The sequence below is a fragment of the Bos javanicus genome, chromosome 1 (assembly GCF_032452875.1).
Source record: "Bos javanicus breed banteng chromosome 1, ARS-OSU_banteng_1.0, whole genome shotgun sequence".
Lineage (NCBI taxonomy): Eukaryota > Metazoa > Chordata > Mammalia > Artiodactyla > Bovidae > Bos > Bos javanicus.
Window position 1 is genome coordinate 83,119,662 of NC_083868.1, and position 25,815 is coordinate 83,145,476.

At 50.0% G+C, this 25,815-nt stretch overlaps 1 protein-coding gene across 5 annotated transcripts in view; it reads right to left on the bottom strand.

The window, feature by feature from the left end:
• Window positions 1-2,206: 2,206 nt before the first annotated feature.
• ECE2 (endothelin converting enzyme 2) overlaps window positions 2,207-25,815 on the bottom strand; it is a 32,668-nt gene continuing 9,059 nt past the window's right edge. The window contains exons 1-20 of one of the 5 annotated variants that reach the window (XM_061414105.1): window positions 16,527-16,662; window positions 16,187-16,273; window positions 15,699-15,834; window positions 15,273-15,488; window positions 14,699-14,823; window positions 14,437-14,583; window positions 14,222-14,287; window positions 10,108-10,296; window positions 8,989-9,131; window positions 8,591-8,705; window positions 7,168-7,278; window positions 5,722-5,820; window positions 5,543-5,620; window positions 4,942-5,045; window positions 4,654-4,764; window positions 4,461-4,528; window positions 4,062-4,252; window positions 3,873-3,968; window positions 3,512-3,601; window positions 2,207-3,190 (exon numbers count right to left, since the gene is read on the bottom strand). In XM_061414105.1, the coding sequence (XP_061270089.1) occupies window positions 3,014-3,190; window positions 3,512-3,601; window positions 3,873-3,968; window positions 4,062-4,252; window positions 4,461-4,528; window positions 4,654-4,764; window positions 4,942-5,045; window positions 5,543-5,620; window positions 5,722-5,820; window positions 7,168-7,278; window positions 8,591-8,705; window positions 8,989-9,131; window positions 10,108-10,296; window positions 14,222-14,287; window positions 14,437-14,583; window positions 14,699-14,823; window positions 15,273-15,488; window positions 15,699-15,834; window positions 16,187-16,273; window positions 16,527-16,565 (2,388 nt within the window). In that variant the 5' untranslated portion in view covers window positions 16,566-16,662 and the 3' untranslated portion in view covers window positions 2,207-3,013. Of the gene's footprint in view, window positions 3,191-3,511; window positions 3,602-3,872; window positions 3,969-4,061; window positions 4,253-4,460; window positions 4,529-4,653; window positions 4,765-4,941; window positions 5,046-5,542; window positions 5,621-5,721; window positions 5,821-7,167; window positions 7,279-8,590; window positions 8,706-8,988; window positions 9,132-10,107; window positions 10,297-14,221; window positions 14,288-14,436; window positions 14,584-14,698; window positions 14,824-15,272; window positions 15,489-15,698; window positions 15,835-16,186; window positions 16,274-16,526; window positions 16,705-25,815 lie in introns of those variants that run through there. The other 4 variants (XM_061414117.1, XM_061414109.1, XM_061414144.1 and 1 more) reach the window with 4 other exon arrangements.

The following is a 25,815-nucleotide window of genomic DNA, read 5'->3' on the forward strand; positions in this document are numbered from 1 at the left end:
CTTAGGTTTCCTGTAGCTACCTGGCTGTCATATGTATCTGGCCTGAGTGAGCTGGGTGCCATGGAAATGTACCTGCTGGTAACAGCCTCACTTGGAAGCACGATGAAATTGCCTAGAAGAGATATATATGCTTGAGTCTCAACTCTGTCATGACTTAGAGGACTAACTGGTGGTGATTAAGAGCATCTGAATTCTAAATTTGACTTTAATGCAGTGTGTCTTAGCTGACATTGGGAGTTATATAATTTTTTCCTTTAGTTTCTCTACTTGTAAGATAGAGACAATGATAGAACCTCCTTGTAAGCTGTGGGAATTTAACAAGGTGATATTTTTAAAGTGTTTAGTACAGACTGAAGCAAAAAAGAGACTTGGTAAATCAGGGCTTCTGCTTATTATCATTATTTGACATGTTGACCTTTTGCAAATATGGAGTTTTAATGCCACAGTGGCCAGCTGGTCAATATTCTAAGCTGGTCTTTGAAATCAAGTGTCAAGAGAAGGGCAAGGCTTTATGATACCAAGCCTCTCTCCTCCATCATGACACTGACATTATAAATCCCATTCTCTGTGCAACATCCAAACTTCATAAGCCAGTTCTTTTCTTTGGGTTCTAGAACTTGCTAAGCCCATGAAGCCACTTATTGAAACATTAAAGCTGATCTAGGCCTCTGAGATCATCTCATCCAACCCACTTATTTTACAGACTGCCAAGGTCACTGAGATCTGAAGAGGGGATAAACCGTGCCTGGCGTCACAGTTGCAGGTGGCAGAGCTGGAGCCAGAACCAGGCTTCCAGATGTGACAGCCCTCCTCTTTCCAGTACACTCTGCCGCCCCTCCTAGAGTTGTGTTCTCAGAGCAGAGACTCAAGCCATGCTTTCCCTTGATATTAAGAGTTCCCAAGCCCACTTTCCCCAAGGAGCCAGCGATTTCCTTCCCTTGGCGGGCAGCCATATATCCAAGTCACTTGATAGAGACAGCTCTTTATGGGGACAGTCTGATGTTGGGACAGGATACAGCATGCAGGACACGTGACCAGGAACCCATCAATCATTAACAAAACTTCACTCTTACCCTTCCTAATTTAATAAACCCACCTGTACTTAAACTTTAGGGGACACTACATTATAAAGAGAATTAAGATTGGGCCCTTTCCACTGTTTTACTCTGGTTCTCATTTTACAGATAAACAGACTCTTAGAGGTTAGGGGACAGGCTGAAGCTCATATAGCTGTCAGAGCTTCAATTTCAATCCAGGTCTCTGACTGCAGTGAAGTGATTATGGTTAGATCTATAAAATGGAAACTGGAGCACATATAGCATATGTTGCTGTGAGGATCAGATGAGTTCATGAAGGTGAAAGTACCAACAGAAGAGTCACCTGAGGGAAGGAATCATCTTCATCTTGGCATCACCAGTGCTGGCACATTATTGGTAATCAATATATTGGGTTGACCAAAAAGTTCATTTGAGTTTTTCTGTAAGATGTCACAAAAAATCCAAACAAACTTTTTTGGTCAACCCAATACTTATAAATCTATAAATTTATAAATGAATGAATGAAGAAAGTAATGAGTCTCCTAGCAGAAGTGCCTGGAATACAGAGGTATTCCATGCACACTCCATTTCCCTCACTTGTTCTGGAGGGTGGCAGGCTCTGTGGTCACCAAACCTGTGGGCTCTGTGCCTGGCACCTGGTAGGGCTTGATGAGTATGTGTAGGTGGGATGAGGGGCTCTCAGGAACGCTAAGCCTTTGAGGACGTGGAGAAACGCATGTCTTCTCATCACAAGCAGAGGCTAGTGCTCCGAGCTGCAGGGAGTGAAGTGCTACCTTGGCCAGGGCTGCCTTCCACTGCAGGGTAAGGGCCACCCACCTTCCAAGCCGACCCTGGCCAAGTTGTTACCCAGACTCAGTGTCAGGCCTAGCTACATGCATCAATGGGGGCCACGGCAGACCCTTCCAGCTATAGGTCAGCCAGGGATGGGACATGGCCACCAGTGAGCAGAGAACATGCTCCACTCGCCAGGCTCAACTTTGTGCCACTCCTCATCCTACCTTTTTGTCTCTCTGGGGTTTCAATTTTCAGTCCCCTGTGTCTGGTGAGTGAATAAATGAGTGCCTAGAAGAGCACCTGGCATACAGCAGGTATTCAATAAATATTGGTGGAATGAGTAAATGAAAACAGGACTGAAGGAAGAGACAGACTGACTGATGCGTGTCTATTTATTGGCACAGGGTCCTCCAGGGCCAAGACCACTCCCTCCCCACACCCTTTCCTGTAAAAATAGACTCTATCCTTCACTCTTCCTACTCTATCTGCTTTCCTGCTTGGTCCAGGGAGAATCAGTCACCCCCTAAGACTTGTAACCCCAAGATGCAGGGCCTAGCATCCCTGACATGTACACACATCCCCGCTGAGCCCAGGGACCCTGGGAGGCAACAGGAAGGTTTGTAAAGGCTGTTGGACTTCCACTAAGAGCTCAGCACAGGGGGTCCGTCAGAGAGGGCGGGCAGCAGTATTAGGAGCAGTGGCATGAGGAACATGGAATAAAGGTCGCCACTGGGGGCAGGGCTGAAAGGAGCTCTGTCTATGCCCAAGGGAGCAGTGAGTAAGCCTTGGGGAGATGTGTGGGAGGCACATCTGTCCGGCCCTGCGTGGTCAGCAGGCACAATAGGCCCTGTGGCCACCAAACCCACTGAGCTGGGGACCTAAAGAGGTGGACCCCTTCTTGTGGGAGCTGGTGGCCCCTGCCCAGGCCTCCTCCAGGCAGGGTGGCAAAGAACATCACAGTGAATGGTGGGGACTCTGCTGGAGGCAGGGGCACCCCCAAAGCAGAGGCACGATGTGGAGGCCGAGGAGGGACTAGGACTCATGTCACACCTATGGTGTGGAGGGGCAGGACACAGCCCAGCTGGCATGTGCCTTCCATCAACCCCAGAGCAGAGAGCCTGGCTGGGCAAGATACCCCAGGCTCCGGCAACCGAGCTGGCCATTTCTCTCCCAACCCAGGTCTACCACACCTCACAAAGCTGCCCTGAGTTCATGGGGGAGCCGACAGGGCAGCCGAAGTGCCGCAGGAAGTCACGGGAGTTGGAGAGAGTGCCCAGCACGCGGAAGCGGGCAGGGCTGTGGGGGTCGGTCACCAGCCCCTCGTGAGAGCTCTCGGGTGTGCGGACCGAGCACCACACCTGCAGGCCAGGACAGACACGGGGACACAGAGTGTCTAGTGTGGGCGAGGCCCCTGCCCCAGCTGCAGCAGAGCCATCCCAGGGACACATGGCACCACCACCCCAGCCCCTTGGCTCAGGAGGCCTCGGGACGCAGAAGAGGGCTTAGCCAGCATCTCAGCCCCAAGGCCTTGCTATCAACACCAAGGGAGGAGAAGGCGCCTGCCCTCTGAAATTCCTCGAAGGCCTTTCAAAGCTGCCTGGACACAGGGCTGCCCAGGATGGACATGTCTGAGGGGAAGAAGTCCAGCCCCGGAGACTGCCTGCCATAGTGCAAAGTACCTGGAGACCTTGCTGAGTCTGCCACTTACTGTCTTCCTGGGTACCCCTGGACGAGCCACTCTGTCCCCGAGCTTCCTCCTCCACAGCCACCTCACAGGAGCATCATGAAGATCAATCCTGCTCCCTACCCCCTGCCCTTTGAGATCTGCAAAAGCCTCCTGAAACCTCCCTCCTCCGGCCTCCTCACGTGCTTTTGTGGGCCCCACAGGAGGCTGACCATGAGGCCCTCCCAGACCACTTTCCACACTCCCACTTCAGCCCCATTTCCCAATCCCTTTTCCTGCATGCCCCAGACTTCTAATGACATGCCTGGGAGGTAGTGGGAGAAGGGCAGACCCCTGGCCTCTCAGAAGGACAGTACCTGGGCAAATCCCACAAAGAAGAGCTGGTGGTTGGTGAGTCCCACAGCTGGCAGCTGCTGCTCCTCCCCATGCTTTCTTAGCCATGCTTTGTAAGCCTGGGGTTGGGAACACGGGTGGCAAGCGTGTTGGGGCCTGCCCTGCCCCCACCCCCAGAAGAGGTGAGCCTTAGCCCTCAGAGGGCCACTCACGTTGTAGGCAGCCTTAAGCCCCCCATTGTCAGCAATGTTCTCCCCCAGTGTCTGGCGCCCGTTGAGCTTCTCCCCGTTGACCTGGTACTGGCTGTACTGCTCCTCTATGCAGGCCGTGTGGTTCCGGAAGGCTGCCAACGACTCATTCTGCCACCACGGCCGCAGGTTCCCTTCCTTGTCATACTCTCGCCCTGAGGAAAACAAACCTTTACATCCTACTGAGACCAGAACTCAACCCTTGGGGGCACCAGTGCCCCCATCGCCTCTCATCCACAGACCCCTCCCCCTGCACACCCCCCCTCCCAGCTAGGGTCCATGGGGCCTGCTCCCAACATCTCAAGGTTTTATAGGAGCCATGAGCAATTCTAGGCTGGAGGACACAATTGCGTGGACCTCTACCTTGGTCATCAAAGGCATGTGTCAACTCGTGGCCCATCACCACACCAATGCCACCGAAGTTCAGGGCCCTGGGAGGTGAGGAATGTTGAGTGAGGGCGTGATGGAGGGACACCTCGATCTCACCTCCAGCCCTGCTCCCAGCTCACCCGCAGGCCCAGGCCCCAGCACCCAGTCCCTCCTGCCTCAGACACACTTGGGGTGGTTGCAAGTGTAGAAGGGGGCCTGCAGGATGCCAGCAGGGAAGACGATTTCATTCTTGGTTGGAAGGTAGTAGGCGTTCACTGTCTGCGGGGTCATGCTCCACCTGGGGGAGGGAGAAGCTGAGATGGAGCCTGACTCTCCTGATGTCCAGCAGCCTGACCTACATCCTACCAGAACCTGGTGCCTCATTTGGGATCCATCTTGCCATCCCCCTCTGTCTACTCTGAAAACTTCCCCCGCCTCTCCTGCTGCCCCAAGCGTCGGCAGCTCCCATTCTTACTGGTCTCGGCTAGGAGGCTTGCGGAGCTGGTCAGCCATCACTTTAGCAGAGAAGTTGTACAAATTCAACATGTTCTGGAAGAAGGAATCTTCAGATACTTCATACTATGGGAATGGTCAGAAGTAGAAAACAAGCGAGAGAACACATTAGAGAAGGTAATAGTCCCAGTTTGGCTACTAGTTAGCAGCTTTCTGAGCGTCAGTTTCTTCAGCTGTAAAATGGGTGTAAAATAGCTAACAAATAATAACTTGTCAATATTATTTTGCAGGTACTTTATTTTTTTATATACTGTCTCCTTTGATTATCACAACAATCTTATCAGGTAGGTGCTAACAGGACCCCCTTTTACAGATGAAGAAACTGAGGCCCAGAGAGGTTATGTAACTTGTCCAAGGTTACAGTTGGGTAGAAACAGGTTTGACTGCAAAACTCTATTTGTAAACACTGCATTCTGCTGCTGTCCAGCCTGCAGCCTGGCACAGAGCCAGCATTTGCCTCTGAAAGGAACCAGCAAGCACCTCTTGCCCTTGCAGTGCTTGAGCCCTATGCCCCACCCCACCTCCACAGAGCTAAGGTTCAGTACTCACAGGCAGGTACTCACCCCATCATAAACATCATCCAGCTCTTTGGGCTCCAGGATGAAGTCCGGGAAACCAATCATTTCATAGATGGCATCTGCCTGAAGAGACCAGGTTAAGGATTTCCCTCCCCAGGCCCCCCCCAAAACTGTATTCTCCATCCTCACCTCCAGATGGCGCCCCAACCCTGGCCACTGCTCACTTTCTCCTTGGCTGCCTGGCGGGTCTTCTCGTCCATCCAAACCAAGTGTCCCAGAGCCTCCTCAAAGGCGGCTCGGATCTCGCTGATCATCCCCTCTGCCTGGGAGGGAGGGTGTACAAGTCAGCCTCCCACACACATTAATGCATCCTTGTCCCTATCCACCCTGGTGCCCCATTCCTGTCCTTCCAGACTCTTGAAATAAGGTTGAGCATCCGGAGAGGATGAGAAAGACACGTGATTCGTGAAAGCACTGGGACTGTCATGGTTTTTTTCCAAAAGAATCAAAAAAACTAATAAGTTAACTGAATTAACATTATAATTTAATATAGTGCTTTGATTTTTATCTGATTATAAAAGGCAGGCATTAATAGCAGAAAACTGGAAAACTGAAAGGAGTCGAAGAAAATAGATCATTTAAAAACCCTATCCCTCAGGGACTTCTCTGGCAGCCTAAGTGGTTAAGACTCTGGACTCCCAATGCAGAGGGCAAGGTTTTGATCCCTGGTCGTCCTGCGTGACACGGCACGGCCAAAAAAAAAACAAAACAATCCTATCACTCAGAGATAACTCTAACATTTTGATTACCTATTTCTAATGTCTTTCCCTGATGGGATATTCATATATAATATAGAATTATGTTGTGCAACATATATATATATATAAAAAACCTTTTTTTTCACTTAACAATCATCAGTTTAATGCTGCCTTATAATCCACCCTAGTCACAATTTGTTCTTCCTGTCCTCTATATTGGACATTTAAGCTGCTGTCATTTTTGCCTATTATAAACACTGCCACTTACATCTTTGTAGGTAATAAAAGACAAATCATGTTTCTTTTTCACCCTCTCCAGATGCTCAGCCTTATTTCAAGAATCTGGAAGAACAGGGATGGGGCACTAGGGTGGACCAGGGACAAAGGATACATTTTTGCCTATTATAAGCAACACTGCCACTTACATCCTTGTAGGTAGTATCTGAAGCACAAACATCATCTCCTTATAAATAAATAAATATTATTTTTCTAATTATATAGGTAACATAACTCATTGTAGAAAACTTGGAAAATACAGAAAACTTATAAAAGAAAAAAAAAATCCCTCATAACCCCAACCACCGAAAGTAATCACCATAAATTCCCTCCCAGTTTTTTCCCTGTTGTTGTTTAGTCCTGAAGTCGTATCCAACTCTTTGTGATCTCATGGACACCCGCCAGACTCCTCTGTGCATGGGATTTCTCAAGCAAGAATAATGGAGTAGATTGCTACTTCCTTCGCCAGGGGATCTTTCTGACCCACGGATCAAACCTGCATCTCCTGTATTGGCAGGTAGATTCTTTATCACTGAGCCACCTGGGAAGCCTTTTTTCCCTTTATGTACATACAAATAGAGGCAGTGAATTTTAACTAAAATGAAGGGTAGTGTTGGAAGGACCTTGAAGACTCACAATTTCCTTGCTCTGCCGATCAAATGTGGCCTTCACAAAGAGGGAGCCCAGAGCAAAGCCAAGAGCGTCGTCGGTGTTGGAGATGCAGGTCTGCCACCTCGGTGTACAGGACTGGAAGGGGAAAGAGCGGGTCCCTAGAGATGGCTCTGTCCTCCAGTCTGAGGGTCTTTCTCTGTCTCTGGGGCCAGCCCCTCTCAGCTCCGCACATCAGAGCCCTGGGTTTGGGGTGCCATCTCTCCCTCAGACTCCAGGGAAAATGAAGAGCAACACTGCAAAGCATGCGAACCCCAGCAGTGAAACCTCAGGAGGCACATGTACGCTGCCCACTCTGTTCTCAGCACTCTCCTCCTCTTGATTTCTCAGAGGCCCACTGGGGTCCAGATGTTTCTTACCCAGCTGTACATCTCAGTCTTACATCCAGTCAGTCCCACATGCCAGAAACCTGGAAGTCACAGGTTCCTGCATCTCCCGAGCTCCACATTCAGTCTATCACCAGATTCTAATAACTCTGCTTCTTAATCATCTCCTCCATCCACCCTTTGCCACTTCCCTGCCCTATAACACTATCATCTCTTGTCTGAAGATTTCAGTGGCCTCCTAACTAGACAGTCCAACTCCATTCTCATCCCCCTCCCCTGTCACTCCCCACCATCTGTCTTCCATTTAGCTGCAGAAAGATGACCTAATATATAAATCCAACCAGTTACACCCCTGCTTAAAACTGTCCCAGGTTCTCCATCCCTGAAAGAAAGGCCAGGCTCCCTAGGCACAGCATTCAGGTCCCTCTATGGATCACCCCAGGCCAGCCTCACCAGCCTCAGCCTCTCGGGTGCCCTCTCCTCAAAGTCATGCCAGAACACAGGCAACACCACCACACTCCTCCTGGCCTCTGGGATCTGCACATCCTACTCCTTCAGCCCGGAATGCCCTTCTCCCTTCCATTACTCCACGCCCAGGTAAAACGTGCTACCCCACCTCTGTCCTACATCACAAAGAAGGTCTTTCATTCAGCGTGAGCACCTCAGAATATAATGTGTGTTTATGTATCTCCTTCCCCCACTTAACAGGGCTTCTTGAAACTGAGAACGGCACTTATTCATTTTCTTCTTCACTCTCATTATCAAAGTTGAGTGCCTACACATAGCGTGTACTGGTAAGTACTTCACTTATGTGAATTCAGTCCTCATAACAACCCCACAAGAAGTTTCTGTTTCTCCAACCCAGAAATGAAGAGACAAAATGGTGGTGGAGATATGCTCAAGGTCCCATGGGCCAAAAAATGGAGGAGTTTGGACTGGAAGCTAAGTTAGCTTGAATCTCAGTCATGTGCTCCACATGTAAATTAAATGGTATCTGACACACAGGGGCTGTGAAGCATCAGCCTGACTGGATTGGAAGGTGAGAGCAGAGTTAGAAAACCCACCCTCTTGGTGCCATAGAGGGTCTCCAGCAGCTTTTCTTGTGCAGACTCAAAGCGGTGGTCCAGGCTTGAAGTTGTCTTCTGTACCAGGTTCCAGATCAGATAATTGTTCAGGACACTGGTATATAAGTGACCAGAACATAAGATAAAGGCAGGAACCATTTCCACCCCCACAAAACCAGCTCTACCAACATGCAGATAACAGGAATCCCTTAGAGTCATTCATGGGCGTTCTCCCAGAATCCCTCTCTGATCCTGGGACCACACACCTGCCTGTAAAAGTTGGGGTGGAGCAAGGTATGGGAACAGAGACCACAGTGGGCCCCCTGAAGCCCCAGCCTAGGAGAATAGCCTGCACAGAGCCCTGAACCCCACCCCAGACACTGTGGGCTCCCCGCAACCTTGGCTCTGTGCGGTTGATGAGTTCCGACACCTGCTGCAAATAATCCGTCCCATACACCACCACAGGCTCAGAATCACCCAGCTCCAGCGGTGACAGCAAGAAGGACAGAAACTCCAGCCAATCCATGGAGGGTGCCAGGGCCTGTGAGCAAAAAGTCTCAAGCCTCCCTGCCCCTTGGCTTTCGGCAGACCCCTCCCCTACTGGTACACTGGAGCTGGGAGCCCTTTCCATCACCACAGTAACAGCTACCAGCTGCTTGATGGCCTCTTCCTAAAGTAAACCCATTTTTAGGCCTAAGTGTGCTTCAATCTGGGAACCCTGTCACTTACTATACATGGAAAACAACCATCTCTGATATTTAGTTGGGCTGCTGCTGCTGCTAAGTCACTTCAGTCGTGTGCGACTCTGTGCGACCCCATAGACGGCAGCCCACTAGGCTCCTCTGTCCCTGGGATTCTCCAGGCAAGAATACTGGAGTGGGTTGCCATTTCCTTCTCCAATGCATGAAAGTGAAAAGTGAAAGTGAAGTCACTTAGTCGTGCCTGACTCTTAGCGACCCCATGGACTGCAGCCTACCAGGCTCCTCCGTCCATGAGATTTTCCAGGCAAGAGTACTGGAGTGGGTTGCCATTGCCTTCTCCGTTAGTTGGGCTACAGATTTTCAAATATTTTTCAAACAGTTGGATCAACTCCCCAGACACCATGCAGGGTCCCTACATACCTGGCCTCTCCTCCAGAACCCCCCTTACCCAACTTGTCCATAATCCAAAGACTAAGAGGTTGATACCTGGTGCAGTAAGGGCCTTCCAGGGGATGCTTCCATTTCTCTTCTGACTGTTTTGTGGGCATCTTGTACAAGTTGTTACAGATTTTTAACATAATCCCTCTATGCAACCCCAGGCAACATAAAAGGGACCAAAGGATGGCCCAGTGGGGGTGCCCTAAAATGGACACTATTTTTCTTTCCAGGATAGCAATGGTACAGCCGGGAAGCTCAGAAACAGCAGGGAAACAAGGAGAGGACTGTCTGTCTCAGGTAGACAGCACAAAGGGGAGCTGGGTGGCCTGGGCTGGGGGCTGACCCCTTCCAGTGGTGTCAGTTCCTTGCCTGCCCCACCTGCAGCTCCGCGATGCTCATCTTGTGGTAGATCTTCTCCTCATCCCGCCGCTGGTCCTGGGGCACCGTGATGTTGGCCAGTTGTATCTCCAGCTCCAGCACCTGCCGCATCTGCTCCCGAGTGGAGGTTGGCTGTCCACCCAGCAGCATCCCCAGCTCCTCCATGTAGTCCAGGTAGGCAGTAAGCACCTGTCGGGGCCCCAAGTCGTCCTCAGAGCCCAGCAACAAGTCCTGCAGGCCAAGAGGACTGTTCCAGCTGCTGCCCCTGCTCACCGTTTCTTCTGTGGATCTTCCTCAAATAAGCTCTCTGAGATGACCCTCATCATTTCTGCCATACTGCTTATCACCATCTGCTAGGATCTTTTTTTATTTATTTGTGCCCTTGCTCATCATCTGTTTACCCAAGGAAAAGGTAAATTCCAGGAGAGCACCATTCCAGGTTACAGAGGAGTATTTCCCACTGTATCCCAAAGGCCTGGAAAAGGGCCTAGCACAGAATAGGCTCTGTCCAGTGGGTGGCCCTGCTTCCCATATCCCTCTGCCCTTCTCATTTCCTGAAGCCCTTCTACTTTTCCCAGCCCATCAGTGACCATGTGCCTTCACTTAACAGCTGGGTGGGCCCCATGGAGGAATTTGGTCTACATTTGGCTTTCATTCCCTTCTACCTCCCATCCTGCCAGACTTCAGACTTGCTGCCTTCCCTTCTGGCCTCGAAGGGGGAAAAAAACACAGAGAAAAAATATGTAGTGACTCCATGTATGTACATGTATCAAATTCTCTGCTGGGGCTTTACATATATCTCCCACCTCCCCTGCCACCAGAGCCCAGGCAACCCCATAAAGTGAGTACTAGGTTCCGTTTTACAGACAACATGACTTCTTGATTCATACCATCAACAAGCAGATGGCAGAGTCCAAATGTGGCCCAGGCTCCATGACTCCAGGGCCACAGCCCCAGCACTGCCTGGGCTCAGAACAAACTCATGTCGCCTAGCCCCTGCTGCCACTTGAGCTGCACAGGAGCAGGGGCTGTGTGCTCTGTTCTCCACTGTGTTCTCAGGCTCTAGCACAGCATCTAGCACATCGTAGGTGCTCAATAAATATTGTTGACTGATGGATGAAATCCTGTACACAGACCCTCAGCCCTGCTCAGCACTGACTTCCTATGGACCTCCCAGGGACCACTTTCACTTTTGCCCCACCCTGGGCTCCTTTAACTGCCAAAGGCCATCTCTTCTTCCATTCTCTGCACTTCGAAGTATCTCCCTTTTCCCACCTCCCCTCTTCCTTGCTGCTGATGTCAGAAGAAGTCTGAGTACCAATTCCAGTCATCCCAGCTACTAAGGGGGATGTTTGGTTCAACCAGTGATCTTGCCAACCCCTCCCCAACTCACCCCTCTCTCCCTACCTCCTTACTTTCTGCTTAAGACTTACTTTATTTATTTATTGGCTACACCATGCAGCTTTCAAGATCTTATCTGGGCCACTGGCATTGGAAGCATGGAGTCCTAAACACTGGATCACCAGGGAAGTCCCAAGACTTACTTTTGTGACTTTCCTGAACTCTGCAGATAAGATAGGATAAGAAACCTCTGGCGCTGCAGCTTCCCCGAGATGTAATCACAGACTTCCTACTCAAGAAAACTGGTAACACACTAAAAGCTGAGTCGACCATGTGGTTCTCTCCTGAATTCTCAAAATTCCTTCCTCCCCTGACTCAGGTGACATGAAAACCACAAATCTGTTCCACACCACTCCCCACTTTTGAGATTCTCTTTCCATTTCTTTTGGGATCAATGCTAAACTTGACCCATAGTGTTTATGTATAACAGGACTCTACCAACCTGTCCAGAAGGACTTGGTCCACTCTCCCCTCCCACTCCCCTCTCTAATCTGTCAACAAGACATACCCTGTCCCCTCTCAGAGCTTTTGCATCAGCCGTTTCCTTTGCCTAGATTCTCTCTCTCTTCTCCACAGCCTACCCTCACCCTAGGACCAGGCTGGCTCTCTGTTAAAGGACTCTCGGATTGCCACACTTCTCCTCTAACAGCAACTGTTCACAGGACAGCTGCATGTGTCCTGTTTCCTGCCTTCTCCACTGAATGGCAGTGTCTTGTTCACCACATGCTAGTGGAGGGTCTCTCTGAGGGATGCTTGGTAATGTTTGGGGGTGAATGGAAGAAGCACAAAGCCCTTCCTGGTTGCCTTGCTCCACAGAAGTCTCTCTTCCTCCCTCCGCCTCTTGAAATACAAGGATCTCCTTCTTTCTAGTCTCAGTCTTGCCTCTCTCTCACTTCTCCTAAGCCTTTGTCTAGGCTTTTAAGGAGAGGCCCCTCAAGCCTTTGGCTCCCTCCAGGCCTGTACTCTCTTCAGAACCCCACTCAACTTTCATATTTGCCTGCTGACCTCTCCAGAGAGATGGTGCCCAGCTCCCTCACACTCACATCGCTGAAACAGGCAACTCCCACTTCGAGTGTCTGCCACATACAGAATCATATACCTGCACCCTCCTGCTGTCCCCAAGCACGCAATGAAGTAGATGCTATGATCCCCATTTTTCAAATGAAGAAACAGCCTCAGAGACCTTCATCAACTTGCACCAAGCTGCCAAGCTGGGATTAAAATCAAGGTCTAACTTCAAAGTCTGTCTTTTCCTGTGATAGCAACACCCAACCCACAATGTGCTTGAAACTGGCTGTCCCTGTAAATACCCCAGATTCTCTAAGGACCACTCCATCCCACCATCATTCTGGCACACAGCCTCAACTATCTTTATCTCTTCCTCTTTCATCTCCTCTCTTCTAACATCCAGGCATTAACAATTCATGACTTGGACTTAATTATGTCTCTTGTGGGGCTTCCCAGGTGGCACTAGTGGTAAAGAACCTGCCTGCCAATTCAGGAGACTAAGGGTTCCATCCCTTGGTTGGGAAGATCCCCTAGAGAAGGAAATGGCTACGCACTCCACTATTCTTGCCTCAGGAATCCCATTAATAGAGGAGTCTGGTGGGCTACAGTCCACCAGGTCACAAAGAGTCAGACATGACTGAAGCCACTTAGCACACACGCATGTCTCTTGCATCTTCCCCTTCCTGATTTTCCTTCTGCCACTTCCTCCATTTGGGTCCTCAGAGACTCAGAGCCTGGAGTACTGCAGACACTTTTGAGTAACTGATCTCCAGACTCCCTCTCTTGCATCTACTTTTCACACCCAGCCAAACTGCCTTCCCAAAGCACTGCTCACTGGGGCAGTCCTGGTTTGCCCCAGAGCATGCAGTGGCTCTCTGGGGCCTATACAGTAAACTCAGTGTAGCATTGCAGGTCCCCTCAATAACTAGTCCCTACCCACCTTTCCACCCTCTCATCTGCTTTGAGCTCTACACTTTGCCAAACTGGACCCCTTCCTGTTGTTCAAACACATCTTAGATTTTCCTTCTTTAACACTTTTGTTTAAACTCGGCATGCCCCACCCAGCCCGAGATATTCTGCAGGGCCTGGCTCAAATGCAACCTCCTGAGGAAAACTTCTCCAGCTGCTGGATCTCGCCTGAGCCCTAGAGGCCCCTCTTGTGAGCCTTGCTCTCAGCTATCCAGGCCCATGAACCCATCTGCACTGAAAGCATCCTGTGACAGAGGCTTTGAAGTATACACCTCACAATGGGTACCTATAAGTGTTTTCCTGGAAAACTAAGAGAAAGGAAAGAAGAGAAGAAGAAAGGAGGAAGGAAAAGGTAGAAAGGAGCGAGGGAAGAATGCAGGGAGAGGAGAATGAAGAGAGAAAGAAGGAGGAAGGGGGGACTTCCCTGGCAGTCCAGTTGTCAACACTCTGAGCTTCCACTGCACGGGGTGGGGTGGGGGTGTTGGGGGAGTCAGGGTATTGAGGGGAGTGGGCACAAGTTCAGTCCCTGGTTGGGGAACTAAGATCTTGCATGCCCACACAGTGGAGCCAAAAATAAATAAATTAAAAGAAAAGAAAAAAAAAAAAGAAAGGGGGTTGGCTGGGAGACAGGATGGGCTCACCTTCCCCACTCTGACCCTGAAAAAAGGGAAAAGTAAACAGGGATCAGCCCAACTCAACAAGGGTGTCGGGTGGATATTCTGAGAATCCTCCTTACTTTCTCATTGGCGGTCCTGTTTAGGTAGTAATCTCGAGAGGGTAGAAAGAGCCCAGACTGGTCCACCTGCAACAGTAAGATAAGCAGTGAGCCCTCCCCCTGAAATCTGGACTCTTGTGCAGGGAGGCCACCCCAGCCAGCCCATCACAGGGGAAGGGAGTGTGGCCTCAGCAAATAGTCCATAAGTCCCTCTCCACCCTTCCCCAGCCCAGTACCTGGATAATATTGCTGTTGGAACTCTTAGAGTCGGCACTGACGTAGACAGTAAAGAAGGGGGTGGCCCTATACGTCCCTGCCACTGCCTTCAGCACCTCCATGAAGTTGTCCTGGTCCCAGGGCCCCGTAACGTTCCAGCCACCAATCTGAGTGGAGACCATGGTGGCACCTCTGGCACAAGGCCCCCGAAGCTCTCTGGGGCCACATCCTCTCCCAAGGCTTGTCTTGCTCCCCCACTCACAGCCTACCCCAGGAGCCTACCTTGTCAATGAGGTCTCGCAGTGGCTGGGCACCCAGCTCCTCGATGCGCTCCACCTGTAAGCAGGAGAGGTAGAAGCGCTGCGTCTTCCGTTCAGCTTCACTGCTGGAGTTGAAGGTGGTGTTTTCTGTCAGAGAGAACACAGGTCTGGATGGCAACCATGCTAACTGCTGAGAGGGGTCCGGATCCTTGCTTGATCCCTCTCCTTGTCTTCTCAAGGGGGCACTGCTCCTAATGTAGACATGGGAAGACTGTCAACCACAGCAGAGCAGAGCTTCCTATCCCTTGTCCAGGGAGACTCTGAAAGATCTCGAAGCCCAACAGATTCCCTGGTGTCTACAACCCCTCAGCGATGCTTCAGTGCTCAGAGAGTTCCTTCACTGTCCTCAGAGATCTGCTCCCTCAACCCAACTTCACCATTCAGGAGCCCCCAGTGTCTGCATCCCTATCCCAGGAGGGCTGGCAGTCATCCCCTTATTCATTCCTGGACATTTATTGAGTACCTACTAAATGCCGAGCCCTGTGCTGGCACGAAGCACGTACCTGATACAACGCTTCCCTGGTAGGCCCACTCACCAAGCAGGTGCTTCAGGATGGCTTGATTCTGGTCCCAGAGACTGTTGAAGGTGTTCCAGCGAGAACGCCCATCAGGTAGAGGGTTTCTCCGAATCCAGCCTCCGCAGGAGAACTGATAGAAGTCCTCACAGGGGCTCACTCCACGGTCCAGGGACTCCAGGATTTTTCCAGCCACTCGAATGCAGGCCTCTGTGAGGCAAGTGCTATGGGATGGGTCTGCGGCAGGGGACATGAGGGGTGGGGTGTGGGGAGGGTAGGGGACCGTCAGTTGGTCTGGGAGAGGCAAATGCTTTGCGACAGGCCATGAGGCCCTCCCTCCCAACAGGGAGGTTGGGAGGCCAGAGGACAGCTGGCTGAGGTCTCCCCCCATCAGCCTCCAGAGTCCCCACAGCTAGGAGGGCTAGTGACAGGAGTGGGAGTACCTACCTCTGTGGTACTGGACCCCCAGGGCCACCAAGCAACCCAGAAGCAGGGCAGCCAGCAGTAGAGAGACACCAGCCAAGACCAGCTCCAGCTGGGTGTGCAACCCCAAGAGGCGACTGGTCCTCTTCCGGAATCCCGCCTGGGGAACAGAGGAGGACCTGGAGTAGCAAGCTTCAGGTGGGCGACCGGACGACAGAAGTCCTCCTGGAGGGTGAAGGCCCAGGCAGTTTCCAGAGCCATGGAGCAAAGACTGCTAACAGGGTTAACTTGGGGCACAGGGGCAACGAGGCAGGCTGAGTTGAGCCCTGAGCCTGTTTTGTGCAACGTCATGGCTTAGAGTCGCCTCACCCATAGTCCTAGCGCAGAGGCCAGAGACGGAGCTGAGGTGGGGGCAAGTGACCCTCCAGGGCAACCCAGAGAGCTCCTGGGTGTGCCGGGCGTCATGCCAGGGCTGGGGGGCCTGGTGAGACAGGGAAGACCCCCTTGCCCACCTCCACGGCGTCCGGGGAGGCCCCGCCCTCTACGGGGGTCTCGGGAGCGTCTTCATCCCGCAGCGTGGCGCGTTTGTACTCCACCATCTGCCAGACAGTCGGGGCGCCGACCCAGGTCAGGCAGAGAGGGCTGCGCGCCCACGGCCCTGCCCCGGCGCCCCTCGCCCAGCCGGGCCCCTCCTGCCTCAAGTGCGGGGCCCCTTCCCTCCAGCCAGCCTGGGTCCCTCCGACCCCCGCCCGTCAAGTTAGTCCGCGAGCCGGAGCCGCTTCCCAACGCCGTGGGCCCCTCCGCTCCTTCCACCCCTGGTCCTCTCCCCCGGAGCCCGGGGCCCGCACTCACGTTGCCGCCGCCGCCCAGCTCCTGCAGCGCGACGCTCATGCTGGAGTCGGGGCCGGCGGCACCTTAGGGCTCCCGGCGGCTGGCTGTCGCCCAGGCCGTGGCCTCGGCCCGGGGCCGGCCCCCGCCGCCGCCGCCCGCCATCGCCACCGCCCCCGCCTGCCGGCGCCCCCCTCCCCCCGCGGCGCGGCGCTCCGGGTAGGGGTGGGGGAGGGGAGGAGCGCGCCGGCCGCGCCCCGCCATCAGTCGGGCGCCCGGTCCTGGCTCCCGCGGCCCGCCCCACAGAGCTGCACCCAGCCAGAGCCACCCGCCCTCCAGAAGCTCCGAGTCTCCCTCCCCGCTTTGTGGTCAGCACCGCATCCCAGCAACACCCTCTTGCAAGCCTCCCTTAATTTACATTTCTTTGACCCAGACCGAAAACCCTGCTCAATCCCCGAAATTGCAGGCCCTCCCCTTCCCCTTCAAACACCTTTGAGAAATTACGCTCTCAGGGGAACGTCTTCCCCCAGCTGTCCGCACTGCCCCTCTTCAGCCAACACACACAGAGCAGCACGCCCGAGGTGACCCACATTCAGGGTGTCAGCACTGTATCTATACAGGGAGCACATAGACCCAAAGTACACAGGCAGGCACTCAGCCCAACACACGGTCCACAAACACACACACACACAACACCACGCACAGACTGCATGTTCACACAAAAGGTATACACTTACCAGGCACCCAGAGACAACGTGTGTTCTGCCCTGAGGTTCTGGACACACACACACACACACACACACACACACTGCTTGGGCAGCATACACACACTGCGCACCCTCTGAGTCCACCCTTACATGCTGCTTCAAGACTGCACTTTTACTCTCCAAGATAATTGTTGTCATCAGATCATCTCACAAAGGGAGGGTTACAGATGGTGACAAATCGGCAGGGAAAAAAACAGCCATGCACAGATATTTAAAGAAAAGACGAGCTAACACTTCTAACTTGAGAAAAGCAAACCACTTTATTTGGGAGGTTTACAAGAAAAAAAAAAAAAAACACCAAGCAATATTTAACTGAAAGGCAATAGTGTGGCGTCTATGCATCTGCCATCTGCCTTCCATATTGTCATTCCTTAATCAGGCCTGGTGGTGTTGCAGTCTGCTTCACTGAAGAGTGTCTGGTCGTTTTTTTTAAAAAAAAAAACACAAATTTTTTAAAAGTGCCTCATCCTCATCCCACCTCTCTCGGATTTGACCTGAGAAGGCTTGGAATGGCAGCAAATCCACACCCGTGTCTTGACTCTAACCTCAGTTCTCAAACATCTTGCTGTGAGCATCTCTAACAATTTTGAAATGCTCTTGTGGCTGAGAAAGGGTAAATGATGTATGACTGAGAAACTGCTGGATTTCTTTCTTTTGGCATTTTTCACCCCAAAACTGCATGTTCTCAAATAAGAGGCAGTACAGTGTCATAGTTAGGATGAAAGATTCTGGATCCAGGCTCAATTTCCTCTCTGGTAAAATGGAAATAAGAATAGTACCTATTTCAAAGGATGGTGGTGAGAATTAAATGAAACAATACTTGTAAAATTCTTAGGACAATTTCTGGCACATAAAGGGTACTCTCGCTGCTATTGTTATTGTTGGTGTAGTTATTATTAAAATCCTATAGGTGGAAATGAGAATTGTATGGCTGGAGGAAGCCTGTTCTGTTTCCCAGATGGGAACATGGGTTCTAGGTTAATCAAGGGTTCCCTGAGTAAGGAACTTTCTCATCCAGCCGCACTGTGGTCTGCAGCAGCACAACCTTCTCCTGTCCACACGGGACAAGTCTCTGGAGTTTATGTTCAATAAGTTGACTATGTGGCATCACATTGCTGACCTCTCCCACTTCCCCCAAGCCTGGATGGAGGGAAACATGGCCACAGGGTCAGTCCTGTCATATAGAAAATCCCACCATGACATGGCCATGTGAGTAGAAGCAAACTTCTTTATAAGGACTTTCCAGCAACAGACTCATAGAAATAGTCCTATGGCTGTTGTAATACCATACTGTAAGTAGCAAGCTTATATAGCACTGTGCCATGGCCAGCCACTGTTCCAGGTATTTTTACATCAACACACTCATTTATCTTCATGGCACACAAAATGGCTTATGAAGCTTATGAAGCCATTTTGTAGGTGAGGAAACCGAGGCATAGAGAGGCTGAGATACACAGCTAGTGAGTAGTAGAGCTGAAATTCAAATTCAAAGCCAGGCAATCTGACTCCTCTTTGGAGAGCAGTTTGGCAATATGAATCAAAAGGAGGACATACTTCCTCCCAACATTAGTTGCTAGTCTTCTGCTACATCTTCTCTGGATGAATAAGAGGAAGCACATAGTTTTCAAGCCAAACAGACCTGGATTCAAATCTGGGCTCCATTCTTTATCAGGTATATAATCTTTATTTGAAAGCTCTGAACTTTCATTCTTCTTCTTCAAGGTGGGATCGTTTCTACTCAGTGTATTGCTGTGAAAATTAAATGCAACCACATAAGAAAGAGGCTGGTACCTCTACATACAGTATTTCCAGTTTCACTAGGTTTGGCCTAAATGGATATTTCCTTTCCATGCCTCTTTCATAACCCAGATAGTTTATCAGATTCACAACTATTCCTGACTACATGTTAAGTACCTTATGTATCATAGGCTTGGAGATTCTTCTATTTTATATAACTCTATTTTACTTCCTCTGTGTTTATAATATTTGACTCTGTTTTATTCTCTCATTCTATTATTTTTCTATTTTCTGCTCTTATTTTCCTATAAGTTTAATTTTATGAGGTCAGTTTTTCTCTAAATTGATTGTGAATTGAGAAGGAATGGAAAATGTTTTATGTGTTAACTTATAAGAACCATATAGTCATGAAGATAACATACACATTAGTACTCAATGTTGACAAAGACGGGGAAAGTGAGCATCTTCATATATTGCTGGTGGCTTATAAACTGACACAGTCTTTTTGGCAATATGAATCAACAGGTATGTGTACATAATTTTTTACCTAGAAAGTCGAATTCTAGGAAATTGTTCTAGGAATAAGCATGTTATCTATAGCATGTTTGTATCAATTAGCTTTGAATGAATAACAGACTGCCCAAACTTAATGGATTAAAATAGCAAACATTTATTACTTTTCATGTTCAGTAGGTTGATTGCGTGGTTCTTCAGGTCTGGGTCAGCTCACCAGGAGCTGAATGGCCTAGCTGAATGACCTCATTTACATGTTTGGGCCTCAGCTGAGATGACTGGGCCCAGTCTCTATGTGGTCTCTCCTTCACCAGGCTAGCCCAGGCTTCTTCATATGGTGGTATGAGAATTCCTAGCAACCAAAAACGTGCAAGCTCCAGTACATAAACACTTTTCAAGACTCTACTGGCATCAAATTTGCCAAGGTCCCCACTGAGAAAAGCAAGTCAAATGATCACGCCCAGATTTAGGGATGGAGAAGAAGAGTCTACTTCTTGATTGGAAGAGCTACAAAATATTTGGGCCATTTTTCTCCTATACCATATGTTCATCTCAGCACCATCTATAATAACAAAATGGGAGGGGATTCAATGTCCAAAGGTAGAGGTCTTGTTAAATAAATCAAACATACATACACACATCCAAACATTCCATCATTTACAAATGATGGAAAAGAGTTAATACTATCAGGAAATGGTCTCCATATAGAGTTAAGTGGGAGAGAAAAATAATTATAAAATCTCATTTTTGTGAAGCAAAAAAGTATAAAAGCATAGGTTAAAGAAAAGATTGAAAGGACATGCAACAAAATGTTAATCAATGTATCTAATAATGAGGTTACTTTTAACTTCTTTATGCTTTTCTGCATAAGAGCTAACAATTCTATTATCTAGCACTACCAAAGCACTTTATGAATGTTAACTTACTCAATCCTCATGATGACTCAGTAAGATAGAGTCTACCAATATCATTGTTCAGATGGGAGAAACTTAATAACATACCTAAAAAGGTCACACATCAAGGAGAAGGAAGATTCTTGCTTTGAATCTAAACTCCATGCTCTTAACCATGAATCTCTTTTTAAGTCAACTGATTTGTTTCAGGTCAGAGTGTGATGTTTGATAAATGGACTATACCATTGGTTTCAAAAGTTTTTTAAAAAAAAAATCACTAAAACTCTTTATTGCAAATGTAATATACTCCAGAAGTATATAGAATAAAAGATGAAGTTCATTCTGCCAGGATCCCTGTACCATTCTCAGAGATAACCATTATTAGCAGTTTGGTGGAGAAGGCAACGGCACCCCACTCCCGTACTCTTGCCTGGAAAATCCCATGGATGGAGGAGCCTGGTAGGCTGAAGTCCATGGGGTCACTAAGAGTCGGACACGACTGAGCGACTTCACTTTCACGCGTTGGAGAAGGAAATGGCAACCCACTCAGTGTTCTTGCCTGGAGAATCCCAGGGATGGGGGAGCCTGGTGGGCTGCCGTCTATGGGGTCGCACAGAGTCAGACACGACTGAAGTGACTTAGAAGTAGCAGCAGCAGCAGTTTGGTATGTATTTCTTTCTTTTACATGTACTTACTTATCTAAATACACTGTGTATGTGTGTGTAAGTGTGCATAGGTATGTGTGTATACTTTTTCACACATGTGAAATCACACTCTACACTTGTTATTTGGTGATATTTTGACAGGTCTTAAAGATCTTACCATGTCAATCCACACAGATCTGCTTCATTCTTTTTTGTGATTTATCAGCCTCTGCTAAAAAGAAGAATCCCAGAAATACCTTCGTGGTATAGGCTTTCTTTGAGGGACAGGGTGAGAGCAAAGGGTCCCCAGAGAGCTTAAGGAAGGAGAGACATGATCATGAGAGATGTAAAAGGATGACCCCTGAAATACTTGTAACATTGTATTTGTTTCATAGGACTGCTGTAACAAAGTACCACAAACTGGATGGCTTAAAACAGAAACTTGTAACTTACAAACTTAACTTATAATTTTCTGGCAGTTCAATGGTTAGGACACTGCTTCCACTTTAGGAGGAGCAAGTTTGATCCCTGGTCAAGGAACTAATGCCTTGGGGTGCAGCCAGAAAACAAACAAAGAACAACAACAACAAAAAAAAACACTAAAAAGAAAAACAGAAACTTACTCTCTCACAGTTCCGGAGGTGAGAAGTCCAAAATCTAGGCAGGGCCATGCTCCCTCAGTAAGCCCTAAGGAAGAATCCTTCCTTGCCTCTTACATCTTCTTGTGGCTCCTAGCAATGCTAGGTGTTCCTTGGCTTGCAGCCACACCAGTCCTATCTCTGCTTCCTCACAAGGCCTTCCCAAGCGTGTATATGTCTTGTGCATTTGTCATCTTCTTACAAAGACACCAGTAAGGCTGCACCCTAATCTAGTATGACCTTAGCTTAATTTAACTAATTAACATCTGCAAAGACCCTATTTTCAAATAAGGTCTATTCCGAGGTTGCAGGTAGACATAAGTTTTAGGGGAGACCCTGTCCACCTCACTACACAGGCCTACAGTTTCCGCTTGAATAAAAGTGTCATTAATACGCAACTGTTGAAAGGCATATTATTCTGCTGAGAACGTATGGATTCCCCACTAGTAGGTTTTGAGGGGCTTTCAAAAGAAATTCAATGCATTGTCAGAACAATCCAAACAAACTTTACTTCACTTTACCTGTGAAAATGAATCTTCATCTCATGGACAGGGATGCAGAACATCAGAATTTAAGTAGAGTATCATAATTTAAAGAACTCACTCTGGACTTCCCAAGTGGTCCATTAGTTAACAAATCCGCCTGCCAATGCAAGGGACACGGGTTCAATTCCTGCTCTGGGAAGATTCTACATGCTGAGAAGTGCCACAACTACTGACGAAGCCCCTGTGCCTAGAGTTAGTGCTCTGCAACAAGAGAAGCTACCACAATGAAAAGTCCACGCAACAGAACTAGAGAGTAACCACTAGAGAAAGCCCATGCACAGCAGTGAAGATCCAGTGCAGCCATAAATAAATAAAATTATAAAAAAAAATGAACTCACTCCAAATTTTCACAACATAGCTGAATCACGTATTACTATATCTTTACAATTTTGCACTTATGTCTTTTGCCATAATCACAATGCAGCATATGTCTTACAGAAGTAAGATTATTTAAGAAGGAACTAACCAAATAAACTCCAAAATTGCTATTCCTCCATTCTCTCTCATTCTGAGAGGAGAAACCAGAAATATTTCAATTCCCCACCCAGTGCTCTCATCTTATTCTTAGCAAGAACCCAGATGGGCCCTTGATCACTTTTGGTAGGGGCAGTGCATTACCTCCTGAGACAAGTCACTTCACCTTAAAACAAGTTCTTCTACAAAACTGTTAGTGTAGGTTCTATCATCTCTAGGCTTCACACTAGAACATGGAGGCTCAGAGAAGTATGTATGCATGTTATGCAAATACATGAGAAAAAGATTGGAATGGTATATATGAAAGATTTTGTGTGATTTTCCATATCTCCCTAAAATGTTACGAGTACCAATTCACTAATTTAAAAAAAATAATTGTGGGGTCAATTAGAAAACTATTTGGTCAAGGTCACATAGGAAGTGGTAGAGCTTGGATTGGAACCCAGGGCTGAACAACCTCCAGTAGGGATGGAATTCTTTGGCCTCTCCCCTAGTAACCCTGAGCTCCAGCTTCTCCTGTCCTTCCAGGTCTGGAAACTCTGCTCACCCAACAGGGCTTCCACCTCCAGCTCCAGCCCTCATCCCAGAGACCAGGACACAGCAGAGGAGGGTTTGATAGGGACAGGCCTTTGGTCTTTGGTCTTGAGTGAGGCTGTACAGGTGGCTTCCCTGGTGGTTCAGCTGGTAAAGAATCCACCAGCAATGCGGGAGGCCTGGGTTCAATCCCTAGGTTGGGAAGATCCCTGGAGAAGTGAGTCTACCCACTCCAGTATTCTGGTCTGGAGAATCCCATGGACTATGAAAGTGAAGTCGCTCAGTCGTGTCTGACTCTTTGCGACCCCATGGACTGTAGCCTATCAGGCTCCTCCGTCCATGGGATTTTCCAGGCAAGAGTACTGGAGTGGATTGCCATTTCCTTCTCCAGGGGATCTTCCCGACCCAGGAATCGAACCCGCTTTGCAGGCAGACGCTTTACCTTCTGAGCCACCAGGGAAGCTCTCACCAGGCTCCCCCGTCCCTGGGATTCTCCAGGCAAGAACACTGGAGTGGGTTGCCATTTCCTTCTCCAATGCGTGAAAGTGAAAAGTGAAAGTGAAGTCGCTCAGTCGTGTCCGACTCTAGCGACCCCATGGACTGCAGCCTTCCAGGCTCCTCGGTCCATGGGATTTTCCAGGCAAGAGTACTGGAGTGGGGTGCCATTGCCTTCTCCTCCATGGACTATAGGGGTCACAAATAGTAGGACACGACTGAACAACTTTAATTTCATTCAGGTCTTTGGTCTTGAGTGAGGCTGTACAGAGGCAATTCTGGCACTCCCGAGCCTCGTCCTAGAGCAGCCATGATGGCATTCGCCTTTGTGTCCTTGCAACTAACAATTGTTGGAGGAAGAAGACCCAGCACTAGGCGCCTCACCAGCTATGTGATTTAGAGGGAGAGGAAATGGGCTTCGGCGACGGTAGAGAACCCTTCGCCTTGAGTATGGACTTAATGATTATTATTCGGATGATTATTATCCTTATCAGCGCTGTCGTCACTGTCACCGAATGTGCGACACCTCCCTCCCCCAAGGCCAGAGATTGCGCCAGAGCCCCAGCCCGCCAGCAAGCAGGTGACGCCGCCGCTGACGGCCAGAGGAGGGAGAGAAGAGGATGCGTGGTCTTCGGTGCGACGAGAACTGTCACGTGATCCCCAGCACCCAGGGCGGAGACGCCCTCTATCCCTCCCCTTCTACCTCCGGACTCACCGGCGCGCGTCGCGTCCTCAGGCGCTCCGGGCTTCCCCGCGTCACCTGCAGCCAGCGCGCCCCCCCGCGACGCCGTCATTCATTCCTCCTACACTGCTAGCGCAGCGCGCGGGCCTCTGGGGCTAGGAGAACCGCAGCGCGCAGCGCGCGCTTTGAGCCCGAGTTTCCGCACTAATCTCGGCTCTCTCCTTGGAGGAGTCTCGGTAACTGGGCCGACACGCGCGCACCAAGGCAGACCTGCACCCCCAGCCCTGTTGCTGGCGCCGAAACTCGGGCTCAAAGCGCCCGCCGCGCCCTGCGGTTCTCCCAGCTCCTGAGGCCCCCAAGTACCACCGGGGCACACAAGAGCCCAAGCATGGATATAGAAGAACAGAGACACTTAAGAGATAGACGTAGACACCTGGAGTAGGAAATGGCAACCCACTCCAGTATTCTTGCCTGAAAAATTACAAGGACGGAGCATGGCGGGCTACAGTAGTCACTGGTGTCGCAAAGAGTTGGTCACATACTCATGCCATGTACAATACATAATTTTTTACTGCTGTGTAAAGCAAAGGTCTTTCTCAAAATATTATAGCTTAAATTTAAAAAAAGAGAGACGTAGACAAAGACTACGACACAAAAAGAAATGGGTCACCAAGGCAGAGACACAGAGACGTCGAGTTAGACTGACAAATAAATAGGCACAGACAGAAACAGAAGGCGGTCACAGAAACAGACTCCAGATGAACAGTTTCAGACCCGAAGAGCAATCCCACACGAGAGCGCGCCAAAAGTGGGGACACCACCCATTGGCCTGAGCTATTCCTGCGTCCTGTGGGTTCCCTCACACCTTCCCGCGTATCCGACTCTCCCCCCGCCACGCTTCCGGTGTCCGCCCAGCTTCGAATGCTGGCCCTGCTTCCGGCCCCGACCCGCTCCCCAATTCCCAGTGCCTCTAGAAGCATCTCAGAGCTTGTGTGCAAGACTCTCCTCCCGCCCCTCGCATGCCGGGGTCGCTCCTGCCTTCCCCCCAGTCCCGCCTCTCCCCGCCAGATCCTGCACCCGTTGTGGCCGGTACGGTTCGCCCAGGCGCCACTCCCGCCAATGGCAGGACCCACCCCCCCCCATTTTCGCTCCCGTATCTCCGCAGAAAGCCGGAGGCGCTCGGGTCCAGGCACACACACACACACACACACACACCCCACCCCACCCCCGGCCCGCCTCCCTGCCTCCCACCCCTGGCCGGTTGTCCGCCCCTCCTTCCCCGCGCCCCGCCCGCCCCGCTCTGCGGCAGTCGGGCGCTCATCGTCATTCCGCTCTTGCCGCCGCCCCCGCCCCCCGCGCACCGCCCCCGCCCGGTCCCCGCTGCCGCCACC